The following is a 2,518-nucleotide window of genomic DNA, read 5'->3' on the forward strand; positions in this document are numbered from 1 at the left end:
CCAATGCCCACAGATGTTCTCTCCTATATACTTCAGCTACTTATGTGGACTCACATTTTCTGACCTTTCGTATAAATAATAGTAATAGCTACCGCTTACTGAACAACATATATATCAGGACTATACTGGATGCCTTACATAGGTAGGTACTTTTTAGTTCTTACAACACAACCAGGTGCAAATGAATAGACGAATGGAGTAACTTATTCACAGGCTCACTCTTAAATCAGATGGGGGCCAACACTCAAAGCCTTAAGTCCATCTAATGCTTCAATTCACCTGTCATTTTAAACACAGAGGCTCCAGGAAGCCTAGGAAGTCTACAGAGTATAGCGAGTTCAAGGCAGCCTCTGTCCAAGACCAGCCCACTGCAGCCTGTACAAAGCACTCACCTTCTGAATAACATCTCGCACAGCGAAATACTTCTTGGTGAGGTCCCCTGCCTCACTCAGTGGGGCGTCATAGTCGTAGCTGGTAGGCTGTGCTTGGTAGGGTATATTGGCCCCTAGAAGACAAAAAACATGCCACTGGTTACTACCGAAGGCCCTTGCCTGGGACCAGTTCTTTGAGATTCCTGGGCTCAGCATTGTGGTGGGAGAAAATTAAGGATATATCTGAACCAACTATTAAGTGACACAGAGGTGGCCCTCAGGATGCAAGGTTTAGAGAAACGAGTTTCTTCTTGCAGGAGGCCCTGGCCAAGCACCTTAGAGTCTAGAAAGCACTTTGCCACCCACTCTCAGTGGACACTCACAGCTGTGACACCAGCAGACATCACTGCCACTGGACAAACGGGGAATCTAAAACCAGCTCAGCTCCTCACAACCAGTTACTCAGGGCTTATGCCATGACCCACGTCTCCGTTAACCCAAGTCTGTGATCCTCTTCATGACCTCGAACTGTGCGGCTGAGAAAAGGTCAGTGGTGGAGACAAAGGTGACAGCAGAAAATAACTGAGGGTAACCAGACCAAACAAAGTGGGAGATGACTACGCGGCACATTAACTTACAGTGATTCAAATGCAACTGTAAAGCCTCTGTAATGCCTGCAGGGGGTGCTGTGGTGTGCCTCTCCTATCCCTCTTCAGAGCCAACGCACTCACTGGTTATCCCAGCTGCCTGGAGTGTTGGCTGCTGATGGCTCTCCGATGTGTCCCTCTCTGGTCACTGGCCTGTGCTGGGAACAGTTACAGCACTCCCAGGATAGCCTATATCCAACGACTGACCATCGTGAGGATATAAAAGCCCAGTCCCCTTGCCTCAAAGGGCCATCCCAGCTCCAGAGCTCCCTCTAGAATCAGCTGAGCTACTTCTGAAATGCATCACAGCCTAGCATCTCCCTCTGCTCAATCCTGCCTCCCACACTCTCTCCACACCTGTTTGTGTGCTCTTGAGAGCCCAACCCAATAAACTTTCTGCTGGGCGACCTCAGAGTCTGTTTCCCAGGGAATGTGACCTTCAATAGAGACCAATAAATAATACCCATACTGTGTATACGAAAAGACTAGGGACAGAGTCTAGAACAGAGGCCCGCAACCTTGTCACAGATGATAGTCACAGGTAGGAGACTCTTTGCAATACTGGGTAGTAACCCTATGGCAGTACTTAGAAAATTTATTCATGCACGAGTCACATGGACAACTTGTTAAAAGATTTCTAAGCCCTGCCCGAGACTCTTATTCAGCAGGTCTTGAGACTAAACCCTGCCTGAGACTCTGATTCAGCAGAGACCTGAGACTCTCCATTCCTAACAGGCTCCCAGGTGACAGTGATGCTGTTTGCAGACCTTCAAGGCTCTGTGCCACCTCTTTCTCTTCTACTGCAGAGAGCATTTTGCAGTGCAAGTGTATGAGAATAAAGTCATTTGAGAATTAATCTTATGTTCAACCTAATTTTTAATTAAATGAGGCACAAAATCCAAGAGTTCACCTATGACTTGGTAACAAATTTCCTTCAAATGGTCCTGCAGCTCGCAAATGATGGAGCCACCTTGGGTGATCCTACTGGTGGTGAAGTTGACAGATGAGCCAGGCTAAAGATCAAGTCATCCATGTAAAGACTCTTTCATTAGTTCTCTGCACAGAATCTACATTTTGAAACACCTAAACCATTCAACCAATTGAATTGATCCAGTCATATATTACTTTCCTCCCTTTTTTTATTAGCCAGAGAGAGCTGCCTGCCAATAGGTCCACCCACCTCTGGGGATACACATGATAAAACACATCCTCTGCTATGAGATACAAAGAAAAAGAAAACCACATCCCTTTTTGCAAGGAGCTCACCTTCTCCTTTGCAATCCCTTCTCTAGTTCTAAAGTGGCAGTGACTGTGCCGCCCCGAGTTTCTTATTTATATCTGTCTCTCCACACTAGACCATGTGCACCTTAAAAGTAGGTGTGGCCTCATTGACCTGAGCCTCGCGCCAGAGCCAGGACGGAAAATGAGCTCTACACGTGGTTTGCCGAGTGGAGCTAAACAACTGTAACATCTGGAAGCAAACTGTACAGGTCAAGGGAA

General features: G+C 46.8%; 1 protein-coding gene across 1 annotated transcript in view; it reads right to left on the reverse strand.

Annotated features, from left to right (window-relative positions):
• The window catches only part of GLB1 (galactosidase beta 1), an 80,285-nt gene that overhangs the window by 39,403 nt on the left and 38,364 nt on the right, over nucleotides 1-2,518 (reverse strand). The window contains exon 10 of the mRNA XM_023528402.1: nucleotides 393-505. Within this exon, the coding sequence (XP_023384170.1) occupies nucleotides 393-505 (113 nt within the window). The remainder of the gene's footprint in view (nucleotides 1-392; nucleotides 506-2,518) is intronic.

This window comes from Pteropus vampyrus, unplaced genomic scaffold (assembly GCF_000151845.1).
Source record: "Pteropus vampyrus isolate Shadow unplaced genomic scaffold, Pvam_2.0 Scaffold1, whole genome shotgun sequence".
NCBI classification, from domain to species: domain Eukaryota; kingdom Metazoa; phylum Chordata; class Mammalia; order Chiroptera; family Pteropodidae; genus Pteropus; species Pteropus vampyrus.